Source organism: Citrus clementina, unplaced genomic scaffold (assembly GCF_000493195.1).
Source record: "Citrus clementina cultivar Clemenules unplaced genomic scaffold, Citrus_clementina_v1.0 scaffold_9, whole genome shotgun sequence".
In the NCBI taxonomy this organism is placed as follows: Eukaryota; Viridiplantae; Streptophyta; class Magnoliopsida; order Sapindales; family Rutaceae; genus Citrus; species Citrus x clementina.
This window is the reverse complement of record NW_006261964.1, coordinates 799,442-818,271: the sequence shown is the minus strand read 5'-3', so window position 1 is coordinate 818,271 and position 18,830 is coordinate 799,442. Positions and strand designations below refer to the sequence as shown.

General features: G+C 33.6%; 3 protein-coding genes across 4 annotated transcripts; 2 read left to right on the top strand and 1 right to left on the bottom strand.

Moving 5' to 3' along the window:
• Window positions 1-1,965: 1,965 nt before the first annotated feature.
• Window positions 1,966-4,035, bottom strand: LOC18031633 (huntingtin-interacting protein K). The gene is made up of 4 exons (XM_006419312.2): window positions 3,813-4,035; window positions 3,653-3,708; window positions 2,422-2,488; window positions 1,966-2,329 (listed from the first exon to the last, which is right to left on the bottom strand). The coding sequence occupies exons 1-4, from the start codon at window positions 3,942-3,944 to the stop codon at window positions 2,249-2,251; spliced, it is 336 nt and encodes a 111-aa protein (XP_006419375.1). The 5' UTR covers window positions 3,945-4,035; the 3' UTR covers window positions 1,966-2,248.
• A 3,837-nt stretch (window positions 4,036-7,872) lies between these two features.
• On the top strand, window positions 7,873-9,003 carry LOC112097914 (glycine-rich cell wall structural protein-like). 2 transcript variants are annotated; one of them, XM_024183509.1, is made up of 2 exons: window positions 7,875-8,114; window positions 8,211-9,003. In XM_024183509.1, exons 1-2 carry the CDS (start codon window positions 7,952-7,954, stop codon window positions 8,843-8,845), a joined length of 798 nt encoding a protein of 265 aa, XP_024039277.1. In that variant the 5' UTR covers window positions 7,875-7,951; the 3' UTR covers window positions 8,846-9,003. The 2 variants fall into 2 exon arrangements, with proteins under 2 accessions (XP_024039274.1, XP_024039277.1); XM_024183506.1 differs by having other exon boundaries at window positions 7,873-9,003.
• A 7,172-nt stretch (window positions 9,004-16,175) lies between these two features.
• On the top strand, window positions 16,176-16,939 carry LOC112100780 (glycine-rich cell wall structural protein-like). Its single transcript, XM_024190431.1, has one exon. It carries the CDS (start codon window positions 16,202-16,204, stop codon window positions 16,811-16,813), a length of 612 nt encoding a protein of 203 aa, XP_024046199.1. The 5' UTR covers window positions 16,176-16,201; the 3' UTR covers window positions 16,814-16,939.
• Window positions 16,940-18,830: the final 1,891 nt, after the last annotated feature.

The window sequence follows — 18,830 nt, the reverse complement described above, 5'->3', positions numbered from 1 at the left end:
AGCAAACCCGTAATTTTAAATGATGCGTTTCATCATACCGTTTTAAGTTTGTTGTTGGGGTACATGTTCAATTAGTTTACGTTTGGAGTATGTGTACACTACAACTTTGTTTTGTTTGGTACGGATTACGGAGCCTTCACTCTCCGTTGAGAACCTTAGATTGTCCATTATATTTTTAAATTTTCTATTAAGTTGAAGTTAAAAATAATTTGGAATGTTCCAATTGAAACATGACAGATTTTTTTGTTTCTTTTTTTTAATGGAGAATGAGGGTAGAGGTGTTGTGGCGTTGCCATTCTTTTATTGCTGGGTCTCAGTCTGTACCAACTCTTTACCAACTCCACGTTGATTTTTATTGTCAGCTAAAAGATTCTATGTGCGTAATGACTCAAAAACATTTTTAGCTTTGTTTATTTATTTGCCGGTCTGCGTCAAGCAGCAATTGTGGAGCAGATACAATTAAAATTACTGTTCTACGGTATGATTCCACTATGAAACTAATGTACGAGAGGCTATAATCTTCGCTCAAGATTCTCTATAAACCGTACGCATGATCTTGCTAATTACGTGCACTTAGTGAAGCAATAACTCTTCCATGTCAGCGCATGGTTGAAAATTCATCATGATTGTTGGTGTAAATTTTATCCCAACTAATTATATGATAATTTTAACTTAAGATGACTCCATTAAGACTGGGCTTCCCTTTATTAGATACGATGATAAATTTTTCCTTATTGATCCTAATAAGCCTTTGAATTTTCTCTTAGAAGTCCACTTCCTCAAGGGATGAGGATGTCTTTGCCCGATAATACTTTGCAAACATAAGAAAACGATTAGAGCGCCAGCTTTATCAGCTTAAACCCTCTGACGGTCGAGTCAATCACTAAATTTTTAAAAATATAAATTTAGAGAAAGAAAGTCAACATTTCTCCTCTTGAGTCAATTTTTTTCTTACCTTTCAATGCGAATATGAGACATATTTATAGATGAAATTGATTAGACTTGAGTTTTAGTTTGGTGAGATTTGTAGATAAAATTGATTCGACTTGAGTTCTAATTACTTTGATGAGAAGTGTCATTATTTTTGTGACATTTGGCAACATTTATCTTCTTGTGCCTATGCCAATTGACACATGAACATACAAGCTTGTCTACATAATAAAGGAGGAAGCATTTTAATCTGGGGTTGTTTTTTTTCTAAGATCCTGTGATCATAAGAACTTTGGAACCTCGGAAGTTTATCCTAAAATAGGATCCTATAAACCTTATAACCTTTAGGGGTTTGTATTAAATGATTTGTCCTTGGAACATAGAAGGTTTATCCTAAGTAGTTGTTTTAAAGTAAGATTCTAGAAACCTTAAGAACCTTTTGCTCCCTGAAGTCTTGCCACCTAGTAGGTTTCTACTAGGTTTTTATTTCTTCATGGTCTGTATAGAAACTAAATTTATTTGAGCCGTAGTGGGACCTATTATATTTTTGTCCAACAATGACCTTTAAATTCTTTATTCTGATATCGGTAAATCAAAACATGAGATATCTTTTATATAAATTTTTTTTTTCCAAGAAGATATTTTGGCAAATGCAATTTTACTCAATTGTGGTGCTTGCTGCTTTCTTAGAGCAAGATTCTCTCATAATATGAATCTTTCAAGATAGATATAAACATATGACTGATAATATGATTAGATACGTGATCGATACTTTAAAACCCTGAGAGTTTAAATCAAAAGCCCTCAATATTTTAAACAAATTGACAAAAAGGCCTCCATTAGGCGAAACATTGCGCAAGCAGAAAGTGATTGCTAGAGCCTTCGGGCCCTAAGGCTTCGGAAGAAGCCCAAACATTGCTGTGGCCTACTAAGTGTTAAGGCCCACAAATTTGTTTTGGGCATTTATTAGTTGAAGTTAAGATGGAATGCAATGCGGATAAAAGTTAGAACGGCATTAAATCAACAATCATCGACTATCAATTATAAACCATCAATCGTTGACCATCAATTATCAACCATCAATCATCGATTGCTATCCCCGAATGATACCAGCATTTGGCATGACAAAAGCAATGGGCATTAGAGCAAACAACCTTGAGAACATGCTTCAATTCTAAGGCAAATGGTTTTGGCTAGATTATACAGACAGCGAGGAGGAATAGAAGGCTTAGCTGTATGTATTTGGGTTGATTTTTCAGAAATAAAAGTGATTCTCAGAAAATTTTTTAGAAAATTCCAACTCTAGGCTGGTGGTTCTCTAGCGAAGCAAGTGTCGTATGGCAGCAACGGCATCACCCTTGTGCTCGCGTAGGGTTCTCTCAGCCACCTTCTTGTCCAACTGTTCTCAACATCAAAGAAAAGACAAATATTAGAACCATTTGGCAGATGCAAAGGGATTTGTGTTAAAGACTTGCAAAGAGGGAAACAGACCTCTAGTTCATTTGCAATTATGTCGACATCAGCTGCATTGATCTTAACAGCAGCTAATTCTTTCTCCCTGTAAGTAACAAAAATATGATTTGCTTAAATTATTGGCATGCCAAATACAAAAGTCAATGGATAAAAGAAATTCACAAAATGAGGGTACTAAATTTTCAGAGTTCATGCAACAGTCAACCAATGTCAAGATCACGCAACTAAAAGCTAACCTAAATTCTGTTGAGAAATGGATATGAATACAACTTCCTAAGTAAAAGAGGAAATAACTGAAATCATATAACTAAAAAGTCCAGATTTCTAAAATGATACTTCAAGAAACACAATACACCCGAAAGATAAAAATAAATTATCACGATTATAGCGAATTATGTAGTTAAACCATTGGATAAAGAATACATAACTGCATTATGATGTGATGGTCTAACCAGGAAGCTCATCATATGCTGATGATTGCGGTCTCAACGAGTAGTCATACTTGAGCTCATGATGAGCCCCAGTAGCACACCTCAGAAGACCTGAATATAACTGCTATTACAAAGATACGCCTAATAGAGGTCATTGTGTATTATCGGTTTTACCAAAGTACATTTCTGATAAGGGTGCTTAGTATCCGGTTCAAACTGCTAGCAGTTATGTTAAAACTATACAATTTTACGGTACATGTTAATGTCAACAGTACTAGTAGTTATTCACTGAGAATTTCTCCTTCTAAATGAACTCTATTAAGTATAAAAGGTTGTTAAGTGCTATTACAATAAATAACAGATTCCTCAACTAATCAACATCTTCAGACTATTAGTCCTATCTTTGGTTACTCATTTATATATTTCTGGAGATTAAAGCTTTGGTAAATAGTTCAGTTGATATACACACACACCCACACACTCCAGATAAACAAACTATGCAGCAAAAGCAATCCAAGCAGTTCGAATCAACTAGCTAGCTACTGCCAATATTAAGTATAAAAGGTTGTTAAGTGCTATTACAATAAATAACAGATTCCTCAACTAATCAACATCTTCAGACTATTAGTCCTATCTTTGGTTACTCATTTATATATTTCTGGAGATTAAAGCTTTGGTAAATAGTTCAGTTGATATACACACACACCCACACACTCCAGATAAACAAACTATGCAGCAAAAGCAATCCAAGCAGTTCGAATCAACTAGCTAGCTACTGCCAATAATAATAATAATAATAAAATATTATAAAGGCAAACCTCATTCTCATAGCATTCAAGTCACCTGCTTTTGATGCAGCAATGGAGGCCATAGCCTGCAATATCACAACATTTTTAAAAAATTCTGTTTTAACGAAATTATCACATTAATGATGGAATTTAAATACGTTTAATATCTGATTTAAATTAATTAATTTACCTCTTGCACACGAGTGGAATCGAGCTGGCGATCCTCGACACGGTCGGTAAGCTTGTCGAGAGCTTTACTCTGTTGCTGTAGGTCCTTTGAATCCACAATTCTATCCACTTCCCCTCCATCTGCTCCGTCCATTTTTTTGATCTTTCTTAATAATAAAATCGGATTCTCGTCCTGATGAAAACCCTAACTTTTGTTTTTGTTGCGGACTCCAAAGGGCGACACTTCTCAGTTTTACAGAGCAGAGACAGCGTGGTGTTGATAAACGAATTTAGCCCTTGACTGGATCCAAATTTTCTGACCCGATTAGAACGAATCTGACGGGGCCCAATAGAATTAATCTTTTGGGCTCACAAGAATTGATTGGACCAATCTTGTAAGCAAGCTCAGCCCATTCTCAGCTTTGTCTTTGAATCTTGACTTTACCTACATGCAGTCAATTTTTCTTTTTCTTTTTTGAACTCTTCATTTCTCTCGTTCAAACGTTTTTTTATCTTACAAGTGAAAAATGGAAAATAAGAATCTTGGTTAATCTAAATATTAGTGCATCTTTGCGATTGTGGGTAGATTACTTGATAATCACTCATCAAATTTTTTACCCAATTTTGTTTTTAAATTTCAGAATCAGACAAAAATTTAGAGGGATTTTCATTACTGATGGCAATGAACAGAAATCATGATCTCCAAATTTAAACTCAATTTAGAAGCAATCTCCAAACCCGCTTTATATTCAAAAAATTGTAATTGAAGATAATATAGGTATATTCTCAAAAATCTTCGAAGTAGATAGGAATTAAAATAGGGACCCGATCCTCATTTTAAAAAAAATAATAATAATTTTAAATATTCAAGATTTCGGGTCTTTAATTTCAACAAATTAATGATTTCATGTTATGTAGCGGGACCTAAATACATTAACCAAAAAAATTTGCAAATCTGAACCATGCTTACATGTCTTCGATCTTCATGATAAACAATTAATGTTAAAGTAGATTTTGCTGCAAAATCTACCTGGACATTATCAATTAGGGCTTATAATCATAATTATGGCCTGGAAAATTACAAAACCCATCGATTTTATTGCCAGCTTTTTAAGAAAACCCATTATTCAAGACATTGACATCTTATCCTACCTAATTAATAAAATTGTCTGTATTATAAATTATCAAAGTTCATGGCGTCTTATCTTGAATTTAAGTTATTTAACAGTCAAAATTTTTGTAAACATGTGCTTGTCGTTACTTCAGATTAATTATAGTATCTCATTTTTTCCTGATAATCAAATTCGTGACTCGTGGATGGAAAAAGAGAGCACTGGTGCATGAATTTCTAACTATTTTGTAAATCATATGGGCCTTTTTGTGCATCAAACCACGAGCAATTAATTGGCCTTCTTCAACTCTTCTTCTTCTTCTTATTTATTTTTTATTTTTTATTTTATTTACAGTGATATTATATGTTAAAATGAGGGAAACTGTGGTGTAACTGTGTTTCCGTACTACAGTTGTATCCAGCCATTGGATGCCAAGACTCCACCAATCCAAGTGCATCCAACGACTGGATGCAACTGTGGCACGATACCACAGTTACACCGTAGTCTGATCCGTTAAAATAATGCAAAAAAAAGAAAAAAATTACCTTGATTGAAAAAAATATAGTTAAAAATTCATGCACCAGTGCTCTCTTTTTCCATCCACGAGTCATGAATTTGATTAACAGGGAAAAATGAGATGCTATAATTAATCTGAAGTAACGACAAGCACATATGCACAAAATTTTGACTGTTAAATAACTTAAATTCAAGATAAACGCCATGAACTTTGATAATTTATAATACAGACAATATGCATAAAATTTTGACTGTTGAATAACTTAAATTCAAGATAAAACGCCATGAACTTTGATCATTTATAATACAGATAATTTTATTAAATAGCTAGGAACTAGGATAAGATGTCAATGTCTTGAATAATGGGTTTTCTAAAAAGCTGGCTATAAAATTGATGGGTTTTGTAATTTTCCAGGCCATAATTATGATTATAAGCTTAATTGATAATGTCAAAGTAGATTTTGCAGCAAAATCTACTTTAAAATGTTTAACATGAAGATCTAAGAGAATGTAAGCATGGTTCAGATCTGCAAAATTTATATGGATAATGTTTTCAGGTCCCGCTACATAATATGAAATCATTAATTTGTTGAACTTAAAGACCCAAAATCCCGAATATTTAAAATTATTATTTTTTTAAAAAGAAACTAAATGGAGATCGGGTCCCATTTTAATTCTTGCCGAATTCGGAGAGTTTTGGGGACATACGCAAATTATCCCCAATTATAATTTTTTGAGTATGGGACGAGTTTGGGGATTGCCTTCAAATTAATTTTGGGTTTGAGGATCATGAACCCCGCCCCGAACCCGTCTTATTGCCATCTCTATTTGTAAATTATATGGACTTATTTGTACATGAAAACACAAGCAATTAATTGGCCTTCTTCAACTATTCTTCTTCTTATTTATTTTTATTTTTTATTTTATTTTCAGTGATATCATATGTTAAAATGCTGCAAAAAAAAAATACCTTGATTGATCAAATGGTAGAGAAGGTGGCGAGGCTGTGAATTGGTGAGTTTAGATACATGGTTTTGTTAAATTTTTATATTATTTGATTAAATTAAAATATATTTTGTTTAAAAAAATAATAGTTCGAGTTTGGTTTTGGATTTGGGGCCCGATAACTCAAACCTAAACCGAAATATATTTGGAGCTTGGACTAATCCCTAAATAGACCCGTTTTCAATTTTGAAGTTTTTCGGAGACCCATACCCAACCCGAATTAATCGACGACCGATGGGTATAGACCTAACAGAATATTGTCGTCTCTAATTCTCATATTAATTATATATGTATATCTTACATATTCTTAAAATATTTCTTCAGGTTACAGGATCTTTGTCTTGTTGGCCTCCCAAGTATCAAAATAATAAATTATTGTTTTGGAATTAAATGCTAGTAATAATGTCCCTCCAACATCAATTGAAAAAATAACAATAAAATATTATCAGATAAAAAATCAATAATAAAGTTAGCATTCAACAGGAAAGGCCTTGTCCCATCTCAAGACCAGTTTAGTAATGTTGTAACTTTTAAAACAATTGATGTTAGCTGTGCAATAAGAATAAGCATATTTAAAGAGAATAAATTAAATATTTGATAAATTTTATTTTTTAAAATACTGTGAGTTTTAAATAATCTTTTTATATTAATCTATTATAAGAATGAAAATGATGAGAATAAATATAATGTTGAATAAAATTTATATAGACATTTATAAACATGTATAAATAATTTTTTTTATTGTGTAGACAATAGTTGACAACTAAAATAAATATTTTTATTTTGTTATCTTAATATAATCAATAATAATTATAATCTCTTCAACTTTAATGATTTTAGTTCCTAATTGAATATGATAGTTATAATTTTATATTTTATAGTATATGAGAGGATATATATAGAATTACATTAAGTAAAAAAGTAATTTTCAAAATTAAATTTTAAATAACTATTCTTTAGATAAAGTGATTTTACCAAAAATTTTAAAAAAATTTATCAAACACTAAAATCAACTTTTAATTTTTTGTAATCACTTTTTACCTTCTCTAAAACAAGCCCAGACAGCCCCTCAATATATTTCTGATTTCTTTAGAGCTGATCAATTAATACGCATGTGACAGTGTGTACCACTACTCTGAAAAGCTAATATATAGTGCGGTCCATTTGATTTGATAGCATGCCATCATATTTCCAAATCTCTTAGTTGAGCTTTTCTTCTGATGATCTAAGTTGATAAGAATTAAGAGTCGTCAGAAATATATGGTTTAATTGTAAATTACTTGTGACGGTGGTGAGTGTAGACATCTATTTTGGTTAGTAGTTGAGTAATGACGACAGCTTCATTATTATTTCACCGGCAATTGATGATTCTATTCAAACTGAGTTGAATTTTGGGACATTTCATTAAGTAAGATTAGTAAACGCAATAAAGTGTGCCACTCGGTTACTCTATAAATAGAGCACTAAGCCTTCGAAGCTTAGCATTACAAAGCAAGAATTTGTGTCTTTCTTCGACTCTTTTAGAAAGATGGGGAAACTAATATTTAAGTCTGTTGGTGTGATGGTTATGTTCTTTGTGTTGGTCATAGGAATTTCGGAATGTAGGAAACTTGAGGAAGATGAATTTTCTAAAGGCACTGGAGGTGGTTTTGGTGGTGGGGGTGGTGCAGGAGGAGGAGGAGGTCTTGGTGGTGGTGGTGCTGGTGGAGGATTTGGTGGCGGTGCTGGAGGTGGACATGGTGGTGGCGCTGGTGGAGGATTTGGTGGTGGTGCTGGAGGTGGACATGGTGGTGGTGCTGGTGGAGGATTTGGTGGTGGTGCTGGAGGTGGACATGGTGGTGGTGCTGGTGGAGGATTTGGTGGTGGTGCTGGAGGAGGGCATGGTGGTGGTGCTGGTGGAGGATTTGGTGGTGGTGCCGGAGGTGGACATGGTGGTGGCATTGGAGGTGGAAAAGGTGGTGGGGCCGGAGGAGGCACTGGCGGGGGTATTGGTGGTGGACATGGTGGAGGAGTTGGTGGTGGCATTGGGGGTGGAAAAGGTGGTGGTATAGGAGGTGGAGTTGGCGGCGGTGCTGGTGGTGGTATAGGAGGAGGTGCTGGTGGTGGCATTGGGGGTGGTAAAGGTGGCGGCATAGGAGGTGGAGCTGGAGGTGGTGCTGGGGGTGGCATTGGGGGTGGAAAAGGTGGCGGGATAGGAGGTGGAGCTGGAGGTGGTGCTGGGGGTGGCATTGGGGGTGGAAAAGGTGGCGGAATAGGAGGTGGAGCTGGAGGTGGTGCTGGGGGTGGCATTGGTGGTGGTGCAGGAGGTGGAGGAGGATTTGGTGGAGGTGGTGGTGCTGGTGGTGGTGGCAGTGGAGGAGGCAAAGGAGGTGGTGGAGGTTTTGGTGGTGGTGCTGGTGGGGGAATTGGAGGCAACTTTTGATTCTAATATTTTCCTAGCTAGCGAGCTTGCTATAAAACCGTGCTTGTGCGTGCATGGGCTGTTTCATAGATATGTAGCGAGAAAATCAAGTATCTCACAAGTAACAGCATCTATCTCTAGAATAAATAAAATGATATTTAACGTGTGCTCTTAATCAATGTCTCTATACCTGCAGTTGTTCTCAATGGTAGGTTTATTGCGAGAAATTATGTTTTCATCTTATTTCAAACTTTGCTCGTAAAATTATATATGGCCAGTTTAGCCAAGAGGTCGTGACTCTCGCGTCCGAGTTTTTGCACATGATCATTTTGCATTTGCATGCATGTTTTCTTGTATATCGATATAATTTTTGTGCTGCGCGTGCGTGGATCCATGCATTTTCTCTTGTCTGCATGGAATAAAGATGATCGGCTGCATCTATGTATCCCAAGTTCAAAATTTCTAATCCATTGAAAGTGAAACTTAATTTATAAAATTTTTTAAGACCTTTTTTTTTTTTAATTAACCTCTGTATATAGCAAAGTCTACAGGATTGTAGTTTTTTTTTTTAATAAAATTTACGAGAAGAAGAAATTAAAAAGAACCAATATTCTTCGGATAGATCATGTATATTATCAATAGGTCCGGTATGAAGAGATCTATTAAAGATCAAATTGAGCCCGCGTATCCATAAATTCAAATGAAACAAATTGATGTTGAACAAATTAGAGGTATTTAAGATCTAATTCAATCCAATCAAACTAATAGATCTAATCGAAACCAAACGATTTTTTGTATTGGATTGCAAAACGGAAAATCCAATGTTATGGGATTAATTATGGACTTATGTGTTCAAATCTAATAAATACCAATCCAACCATTTAATTTTTATTTTGTTGGGGAAAAAACCACATGCCACTTTCATGTTAACTTAAAGTAAAACCTAATTTTATCTCAGTTTATGATGTCGTAATCAAAATCATGGCATTAATACCATAATCAAACATTATTTATAAACGAATCATAAGACATGTAAATTTAATATAAAACTTATAAATCAATATTAAATATAAATTAAAACATAAATTATGTAAATGGTACATAAGAGTTTTAAGTGGAAGGTAAAATAAGTAAACTAACATAGGAGTGGCAAATTGGTATATTATTTGTAAATAAAACAAAAACTTACAAATGTAACATAAAATGTGTAAATCAAGTGTAAAATAAAAATATAAATTATGTAAATAAAACACAAGACCTGTAAATGGAAGGTAAGATAAGCAAAATCAACGTAATAATATTGGTAAATTGATGTATTATTAGTAAACAAAAAAATTACAGATATAATATAAAATTTGTAAATCAATATTAAGTGTAAATAAACTATAAATGATGTAAATAGAAGATTAAAAAAAACTAAAGTAACGTATGAGTGTCAAATTGGTGTATCAATGGCAAACAAAACAAAGGGCAAATCTAACATAAACTTGTTAATCAATAATAAGTGTAAAATAAAATATAAATTAGGTAAATGAAATATAAGAATTATAAATGGAAGATAAAACAAGTAGATTAATATAAGAGTGGTAAATTAGTGTATCATTAGTAAACAAAACAAAAACTTACATATATAATATAAAACTTGTAAATCAACATTAAATAAAAAATAAAACAAAAATTATATAAACAAAACACACGACTCGTAAATAGACGGTAAAACAAATAAATTAATATAAGAGTTATTGATAAAAATAAAAACCTACAAATGCAAATTAAAAACTCATTATAATAATAATTACCTTATATATTTTCTGATTTTACATCTAAATTGAATAATGATAATTTTGAGTTTATGTAATTTATGTGATGATTTATGTGAAATTTTGTTAAGGATAAAATTTATCTCAAAATTAGATTTTAAAAAAAATGATACTTTTCATGTTTTTTTTATCATTTTGAAGCTCCTTAAACAACATCAAATAATCTTTAAAGGTGCGTTTAGGATTGAGGTTGGGCAGTTGTAGTTTAAAAGTTACAGCACTAAAGTATTTGACAAACACTAGCTTTTGTAGCTTGGAAGCTATATTAATATGGTTTTTCACTTATATGATGAAAAATATATTATATCTTCAATAATTTTATCAAAATTATTATGAAATGCAAGTTATGCAACCCAAGAGGGCGGGTGAATTGGGATTTTAAAATTATGCAACATAATTCACACAACAATTTAATCTATTGCCTTAATCAAATCAAAAACAATAAATTCAATCAAGCACAATATTAAAAGAGTAAGGGAAGAGAAAACAAACACAAAGATTTTTACGTGGTTCGGCTATCCCCGCCTACGTCCACGCCTCCAAGCACACTCGGCTTGAGGATTTCACTATCCAAGCCTCACAATGCTTCAAATGTTTACAATTGACTTCCAAAATGTCAATGGACCTTTACAACAAGAGATTATCTCCCCAATCTCTTCACCCCAAGTGTTTCTCACACTTGAACACTCACAATTTGATGAGAAATGAAAATCACAACAATGAAACTCTCTTTAAGAGTAGATAACAAATTATAGCTCAATGATGATTTACGAAAATGGAAGCTCAATATATGTTATATGATGTTGTTTTTCCTTGTATTAGTTCTTAAAATGAAGTTGGAGTTGAGTTTTTATAATTAAAGTCCGAAAACTAGCCGTTATAGGTAAATTCCAGCGCCCAAACGGTTAGCCGTTATAGGTAAATTCCTAACCGCTTGGGCGGTTAGCCGCTCGGGCGGTTAGCTGTTATAGGTAAATTCCAACGCCCAAGTGGTTAGCCGCTTGATTTATCCAGCTAGCCATTCACCGTTATTTTTGAATTTTGCTACAGTAATACTGTTTATCAAAATTATATTTAGCCCAAAACTTTATATAATTATACTATGGCCCAAATATTATAAAACTTTATAAATAGGTCCAATTTCAGAATTTCCTAATAATGATTGTCAACTCAAAACTTTTTGAAATTATGACATGGCCCCAAATATATTATTATTTCGCAAAAAATTCATTTTCAACATAATACCCATATTTATCAAAGTTCTCAAAATTTTTCACTTTAGTCCAAACTATTAATAAATTATAGTATGACCCAAAACATTTCAAATGTTTGTAAAAACGTCCAACTCTGAAATTTAATTATAATACTTATTAAAATCAAAGATTTCAAAACTTAGCATTTAAGTCCAAATTACTCAAAACCACAAGGTACTTTATCTTATAAAAATAAAACCTTTTAGTTTATAAAAAGTGATTAATTAAATTAATCTCTTGAGCTTCTCAAATGCTAAATCATGCATCAATTTAATCATACCGGCTTTACAAGAATTTATCACACTAATTTGTCCGTTGAGCTCTAAATTTTATTCTTGATTTCGTCGTTGTCCGTTTAGTGTCTTGAGCTTGATTTCACTTGATTCACTTGTATAAATATTACCCTTCAAAAACTAGTGAAAATGTGAAATATAATATTTATTAAATCACTTAATACATATGTTTGTTATCATCAAAATTACAATATGTGTAGCCCTTTAGGCTAACATATTATTCAAAATTTATATTTATTACATATTATTAACTTTTATTTCATAGTTACAATTTTTTTCCACAGCAGCTGTATCTTAAAAGCTATAACACCTCAATTCCAAACGCACCCTAAGTATAGTCAAAAACAAATTTTGAAACTACATGAAATATGTATAAAACTCAAAACTATATCCAATGTTATAAATATATTGACAAAACACAAACGTTGTTGAGTTTGCTGATAAAAGAAACTAGGTTTCTGAATAATGGTAAATCTTGTTGAAAGTTTGATTGAATAATATTAGAGTTTTGAGCCTCTTTTATAATAAGCCTAAATATCGTGAATGTACCAAAATAAGAAAATCCGAAATATAATATAATAATTAAAATTTTCTAATCAAAATAAGAAAAGAAAAACAAATGACACTCAAATGACACTCAAATTCGAATTCTAAAGAGAAGATAAAAATCCAAGAAAAAATAGAAAAAATAGGGAAAAATCTTAAAACTATAAAATGACCAGGAAAGTAGTAGAATTTCCAGCTTGATCACAGGGTAGAACGACTTAGGCAGTTTTGAATTTTGTTCGTCTCATCGTAAGCTTCGAAATAATATATTATATGCCAAAAACAAACACATGTAGTCCAAGTTATGGCCTCCGAAAAGTACTCTACTCGCGACACATAACATCCTACATCATATATCATATATGTCTACTAATATATGAATATCTTTTTGTTTTTGGCTTGATCCACATCAAGAAAAATAATTTTTCATAATAAACAAATACTATGATAAAAAAAAATTATAAATGTCCTAGGATGAATATAGAACTCATGGTTATACTAATTCAATAAAATTCAATCCTTATTCCAATTGTTCTCAATACAATTTTTTTTATTTTCAAATTGATGAGTGAATTTTTTTCTTTGGTTAATTAAATTAAATGAATAAAATATTTTTAATTAAATTTTAATGTTGATTTACAAATTTTGTGTTATTTTTATAATTGTTTATTTTGTTTGTTATTTTAAAACACATATTTACCACTCTTATATTAATTTACTTGTTTTACCTTCTATTTACTAATCTTATACAAAATTTATGTTTGTTATGTCATTGACAACATAATTTTAAACACCGCATTATAGAAATTTCTGTCATAGAAACATCTTCAACTGAATGCATTAATTTAATTCCATTACTCTTGCACTATAAATAAGTGTCACCGCTCCGAGCGTTGTAACACCAAGCAAGAACATAATCACATCTATTGCTCATTCTGTGTGTTGTCTTTTTAAAACATGAGAAAACATTGCAAGTACATCGGCGTGTTAGCTGTGACGTTTCTATTAACATTGATTATAGGGATAGCTCAATGCCGGAAGCAAATTGAGAAAAAAACGAAACTTCTGAAGGCGGCTTCGAAGATAGATTTGGACAAAAAAACAAGTGCTGGCCGCGCGCAGCCGCAAATCACACCGACGGAGGATTTAAAAAGGGCACTGTGATTAATGTTGGCGTTGGTGTTGCAGCTACAAAAGTAGAACATCAAGTTGGTTTGGATGCATGGTGATGAGAGTGTAGGATCTGCCAGTGGTAATATTATTAATGATGGAGGTACTAATTAGGGCTCCCAAGATGTGGTGGCATGGGGATATATACAATTGTGGGCGATTTCCTAATTTTCTAGAATTCAGTAACTAATGATAGCATAAATATATGAATAAGATCTCCCACTAGGAATAAATATTTATGAATAGTGAAATAGAAAGTTCCATTCCCTTTCTCACTATTTGCATGTGAAAGTAAAAAAAGAACCAAGGTGATATTCTGATTATCACCTTTTTTTTATGAGAATCCATTCTCAAATTTTGTTTGACAATCACTTACGCGATTGATGATTGTTAGTGTATTGGATCCAAGATAACTTCTCAAATCAATTATATTTGTGTTTCAGATTTTGGACATATAAACAGTAAATTTAAGTGGATCAATTGCGCCACCCAAAAAAAAAAAAGGATTTCTTATATATCTCTATCGTGCAAATGTACACGTCTCAAAATTATTGAGCTTAAATCTTTTCAAAATTTTTAATTCGGAATTAAAATTTATTACGTTTACGTACTCCTGATCGATGACAGTAACATCTGACGAACAAATATGAACAGATTGCATTAACATTTTCTACTATTTCATACGCTACAAATAGGGCCTCCCACTGAGCCTGCCAATGCCATAAAACAAGCTTTCTTTTCTTCCTTTCGATCGATCTTTTGCTTGAATAAAATAGAAAGACGGCAAAATTCTCACAATGTACGTGTTAGCTTGGTGACTTTAATGTTTGTACTGACGATTGGGACAGCCAATGCCGGAAGCTCTAAAATATGATTTATCATCCACATGCAACTAGTATTATTGCAGAAACGTTAGGGGACAGTGCAAGGATTAGTGGCGGCAGTTTGACTAACGCTGGAGCTGCAGCCGCAAGGGTTGAAAAGCAAGGATCTGATGGTAATTTTGATGGTGATGTGAAATCGTGAATAGTGTTTATGAGATTGGTTCTAGGAATAAAAGTGATCTGGGTTTTGCTTATGGAGAACAATCAATTCTATGATGCATAGGACACCAAAGATGTAGTGGAGCAAGGAATTTTTTTTTTTTTTTTATATGCTGATGCATTACAATAAGGTAGATCCCCACTAAGAAGAGAGACAAATAGATCCTTATTGAGATGAGAGTCGTGTCCGAGTCATTACTAGTACTGGAATCCATGCGCTCAAGAACAGGATGTCAATGGACTATGAACCCATTGGCGGCCTATGGAAATTTTGAACGACTATATATATATGGCCGAAAATAATTTTTTTTAAAAAGAAAAAATATGTTAAAAGTATTAAATTATGATCAATGATAAATGTATAGATGCTTCCCCTTTCCACTCCTTCCATGCTGGCAAAAAAAATGGTTAATATGGAGATTTTTATAATAAGTAATTCAACACTTCTTGAGTAGTATTGTTTAGTTTGAAATGAAACGACATTCATTTATTAGTATGATATTGAATAATGTAAGTAGAATGATTAATAATTTTACAAGTACTGAAATTTATTATTTTATATAATAAATGAGTGACACATCAATATTCGAGATAAAAATTTGAGATATTACTTACAAAATCCAATATCATTCTTTCATTATTAAGAGCTGGTAAATGTGAATGTGATGCGTAAAAAGTAGCTTCATTTTGGAAGATACTATCAAATTCCTGTAGCATAAGGCTAAAGCCCAAAGTACAAATACCAAAGTTTTTTTTTTTTTTTTTTTTGATAAAGTACAAATACCAAAGCTAACAAGCTTACACTAAATCGGTAGCACCACTCGAATCAATTACATTTTTGGTTTCCTAAACTGGAATCAACTTCTTGCTAATATATAGTGCGGTCCATTTGATTTGATACCATGCCATCATATTTCCAAATCTCTTAATTGAGCTTTTCTTCTGATAATCTTAGTTGATAAAAATTAATAGTCGTCAGAAATATATGGTTTAATTGTAAATTACTTGTGACGGTGGTGAGTGGAGACATGCATTAGGTTAGTAGTTGAGTAATGGTGACAGCTTCACTATTATTTCACCAGCAATTGACGATTCTATTCAAACTGAGTTGAATTTTGGGACATTTCATTAAGTAAGATTAGTACACGCAATAAAGTGTGCCACTTGGTTACTCTATAAATAGAGCACTAAGCCTTTGAAGCTTAGCATCACAAAGCAAGCATTTGTGTCTTTCTTCGACTCTTTTAGAAATATGGGGAAACTAATATTTAAGTCTGTTGGTGTGATGGTTGTGTTCTTTGCGTTGGTCATAGGAATTTCGGAATGTAGGAAACTTGAGGAAGATGAATTTTCTAAAGGCATTGGAGGTGGTTTTGGTGGTGGGGGTGGTGCAGGAGCAGGTGGAGGTCTTGGAGGCGGTGATGGTGCTGGAGGTGGACATGGTGGTGGTTTAGGCGGGGGCGCCGGTGGTGGCATTGGAGGCGGAAAAGGTGGTGGAATAGGAGGCGGTGGGGGCGCTGGTGGGGGTGCTGGTGGTGGCATTGGAGGTGGAAAAGGTGGTGGACTAGGAAGTGGGGCCGGAGGAGGCACTGGTGGGGGTATTGGTGGTGGACATGGTGGAGGAGTTGGTGGTGGCATTGGGGGTGGAAAAGGTGGTGGTATAGGAGGTGGAGCTGGAGGTGGCGTAGGAGGTGGTGCTGGGGCTGGAAAAGGTGGCGGCATAGGAGGTGGAGCTGGTGGTGGTGCAGGAGGTGGAGGAGGATTTGGTGGAGGTGTTGGTGCTGGTGGTGGCATTGGAGGAGGCAAAGGAGGTGGTGGAGGTTTTGGTGGTGGTGCTGGTGGGGGAATTGGAGGCAACTTTTGATTCTAATATTTTCCTAGCTACCGAGCCTGCTATAAAACCATGCTTGTGCGTGCATGGGTTGTTTCATACCAAGTGTCTCAATAAGTAACAACACCTATCTCTGGAATAAATAAAATGATATTTGACGCGTGCTCTCAATCAATATCTCTGTGCATGCAGTTGTTCTCAATGGCGAGAAATTATGTTTTCGTCTTATGTCAAACTTTGCGCGTAAAATTATGGCCAGTTTAGCCACATTATCATTTCGCGTTTGCATGCATGTTTTCTTGCATATCGATACAATTTTTGTGCTGCACGTACGTGGATCCATGAATTTTCTCGTCTGCATGGAATAAAGATGAACAGCTGCGTCTATGTATCCCAAGTTTAATTTATTTCCATTACTCTTAGCACTACAAATAAGGGTCACCACTCCAAGCGTTGTAACACCAAGCAAGAGCATAATCATATCTATTGCTCATTCTGTGTGTTGTCTTTTTAAAACATGAGAAAACATTCCAAGTACATCGGCGTGCTGCCTGTGACTTTTCGGTTAATATTGGTTATAGGGATAGCTCAATGCCGGAAGCAAATTGAGAAAAACGAAACTTCTGAAGGCTGCTTTGAAGATGGATTTGAAGAAAAAACAAGTGTTGGCCGCGCGCGGCGGCAAATCACATGGACGGAGGATTTAAAAAAGGCACTGTGATTAATGTTGGCGTTGGTGTTGCAGCTGCAAAAGTAGAACATCAAGTTGGTTTGGATGCATGGTGATGGGAGTATAGGATCTGCTAGTTGTAATATTATTAATGATGGAGGTACCAATTAGGGCTCCCAAGATGTGGTGGCATGGGGATACAATTGTGGGCGATTTCCTAATTTTCTAGAATTCAGTAACCAATGATAGCATAAATATATGACTAAGTTCTCCCACTAGGAATAAATATTTATGAATAGTGAAATAGAAAGTTCCACTCCCTTTCTCACTATTTGCATGTGAAAGTAAATAAAGGACCAGGGTTATATTCTGATTATCACCTTTTTTTTTTATGAGAATCCATTCTCAAATTTTGTTTGATAATCACTTACTTGACTGATGATTGTTAGAATGTGTTTGGTATTGAGGTTAGGCAGCTGTAACTTAAAAGTTACGGTATTAAAGTGTTTAGTAAACACTAATTGTTGTAACTTTGAAGTTATGTTGATATAATTTTTTATTTATATGATGAAAAATTTATTATATCTTTGATAATTTTATTATTTAAAATTTATATTTACTACATATTATTAACTTTTTTATTTCATAATTACATTTTTTTTTCTACAGTAGCTGTAGTTTAAATGTTACAATACCTTAATTCCAAACATGACCTTAGTGTATTGAATCCAAGATAACTTTTCAAATCAATTATACTATTTGTGTTTCAGATTTTAGACATACATACAGTAAATTTAAGCGGATCAATTGCGCCACCCCCCTAAAAAAGGAAAAAAAAAAAGGATTTCTTATACATCTTTATCGTGCAACTGTGCACGTCTTAAAATTATTGAGCTTAAATCTTTTCAAAATTTTTACTTCGGAATTCAAGTTTATTACGTTTACGTACTCCTGATCGATGACAATAACATTTGAAGAACAAATATGAACAGATTGCATTAATATTTTCCACTATTTCATACGCTACAAATGGGGCCTCCCACTGAGCCTGCCAATGCCATAAAAACAAGCTTTCTTTTCTTCCTTTCGATCGATCGTTTGCTTGGATAAAATAGAAAGATGGCTAAAAACTCAAAATGTACGTGTTAGCTTGGTGGCTTTAATGTTTGTACTGACGATTGGGACAGCCAATGCCGGAAGCTCTAAAAGATGATTTATCATCCACATGCAACTAATATTATTGCAGAAAGACTGGTGCTACGTTACGTTAAGCGTAACGTATAGCTACATACACAGTAATAATTTTTATGGTGAGATCTACTACTGTTATTGTGCATTCGTACGTGGCGTTACGCGCAGCGGAATCCTTGCAGAAATGTT